Genomic DNA, 2005 nt, shown 5'->3' with positions numbered 1-2005 from the left:
CTAAAAATGTTATTTACACATGAGCTATTTACATATGAGGCAGGCAGACTATGTTTACTGGCAGAATCAAGATTGAGTCCTCCTTGTGAACTGGCTTTCAGTATATAGAGACTCTGATCCTCCCTACCAATCCCTATCACCTTCCCACCAAAGAGTTCCTGAAATAAATAGAAATCAGAAAAGAATACTGCTAGACATTTTAGCTCTTTGATGATCTTAGAGATTGATAACAAATTATACTTGAAGTATGGAATGTATAGAACATTATGAAGAGTTCTATCTTGAAAAATATATGAATCACCAGTTTTCTGAATAATTACTTGTTCTCCAGTTGGTAGATGTACTTTGTTTATTTCCAAACCTGTCAACTCCTTGAATTTACTAAGTAACTCCAAGTTGTGTACTATGTGGTTAGTAGCCCATGTGTCAACTATCCAGTTATTGTCAACTAGATTAGACATAAGGGATGTAGTAATACCTGCAGGTCCTACTTTAGATGTGTTGGCTACATGTTCAACTTCTTTTCCTTGGTTCAGCATTTGCAAAATCTGAGAGTATTGTTCTGGCATGAAGAATTGAGCAGGTGATGAGAATTGTGTAGTTGAAGAGCTCCCAGCATCCTGACAACTAGACTAAGACAGATTCTGCTGCATATCAAGTGCTGAAGATGTTGAATTAGTATTGATCACATTGTTGGCATAGTTGTTAGGTCCTCATCCTTTCTTTTATACTTGAAATCAACTGGATAACCATGTTGCGTATAGCAACTATCCTTTGTGTGACCCTTGAACTTGAAGTATTCACAATAAGGGGGAACCTTCCCATTCCCATAGTTGTTTCTAGGTCTGTAGCCACCTCTACTTGCTCCTCTATTGCTTAGGAGTGCAGCATGTTCTCCAATTTCAGTACCAACACCACTAGTATTCCCTCCACCTGTTTTCATTTGGCTCTCAACATTAACAATCATAACATAAGCTTGGTTTATGTTTGGCAGTGGTCTAATCATGAGAATTTGATTCTTAGCATTCTCATAAGACTTATGTAAACCTGACAGGAATTGATACAATTTTTGAACTCTATAATATTCAGCATGTTGCCTAGACTCAGGGCATCCACAAGAGGGTGAAGGATCCAGAGTTTCATAGTCATCCCACAGTTCACGTAATCTCGAAAAATACACAGATACTGAAGACACTCCCTGAATAAGTGTGGCAATTTCCTTATGCAAATAACAGGCTCTAGATGCATTCACTTTTTCAAACCTCTCTCTTAAGTCTTCCCACACCTTATATGCATTAGAAGCATATATTATTGTGCTAATTAGACTTGGAGAGACTGTGTTCATTATCCATTCTAACACAATTGCATTACACCTATCCCACAACTCGTGTAGGCTAACATCATACATCTCCTTTCTACAGGTTCCTAACACAAATCCTAATTTGTTTTTACAGTGAAGAACAATTTTCATAGATCTACTCTAAATCGAGTAATTTTTAGAACCTTGAAGTTGAATTGAGATAAGAACAGAATCTTAAGTGTCTGAAGGATAAATGTATAGCGGATGATTGTGATGAACAAGCTCTAGGTTCTGTGGTTAAGCAGCTGGTGTACCTGAGGTTTGAGCAAATGGTATTTCTTCATTTGTCGGCATTATTGAGATGCAATTTCAGCAGAAACGCCTCAAAATCACAATCGAGCACTGGATTGTACTCGCAATTTTTCAAAGGAAACAAGCTGCTCGTTGAGTTCCATCCAGATACAAAAAAAGCCCTAATTTTGGAACTTTTGCTCTTAGCTGAGAAATTGACTCAACGAATGTTGCTTGACACTCGTCTACTACTTGCTGAGCTGAAGGATCTAACGCACAACTCTGATACCATATTGAAGAGCTCAACTATGGAGTCTAACGAGTTCAAACACAGAAGATATTGGAGAGAAGAGAGAAGAGAGGTTCCATTAGAAGAACAGTAAAAACGAAATTATGTACAATCCTATAACCAAC

At 37.7% G+C, this 2005-nt stretch overlaps 1 protein-coding gene across 1 annotated transcript; it reads right to left on the bottom strand.

Annotated features, from left to right (window-relative positions):
• Positions 1 to 685: 685 nt before the first annotated feature.
• LOC142172579 (uncharacterized) lies at positions 686 to 1471 on the bottom strand. The gene has a single exon (XM_075236229.1). It carries the CDS (start codon positions 1469 to 1471, stop codon positions 686 to 688), a length of 786 nt encoding a protein of 261 aa, XP_075092330.1.
• Between the last annotated feature and the right edge of the window lie 534 nt (positions 1472 to 2005).

The sequence above is a fragment of the Nicotiana tabacum genome, chromosome 18, assembly GCF_000715075.1.
Source record: "Nicotiana tabacum cultivar K326 chromosome 18, ASM71507v2, whole genome shotgun sequence".
NCBI lineage: Eukaryota > Viridiplantae > Streptophyta > Magnoliopsida > Solanales > Solanaceae > Nicotiana > Nicotiana tabacum.
The sequence above is the reverse complement of the archived record's forward strand: the minus strand, read 5'-3'. Positions and strand labels throughout refer to the sequence as shown.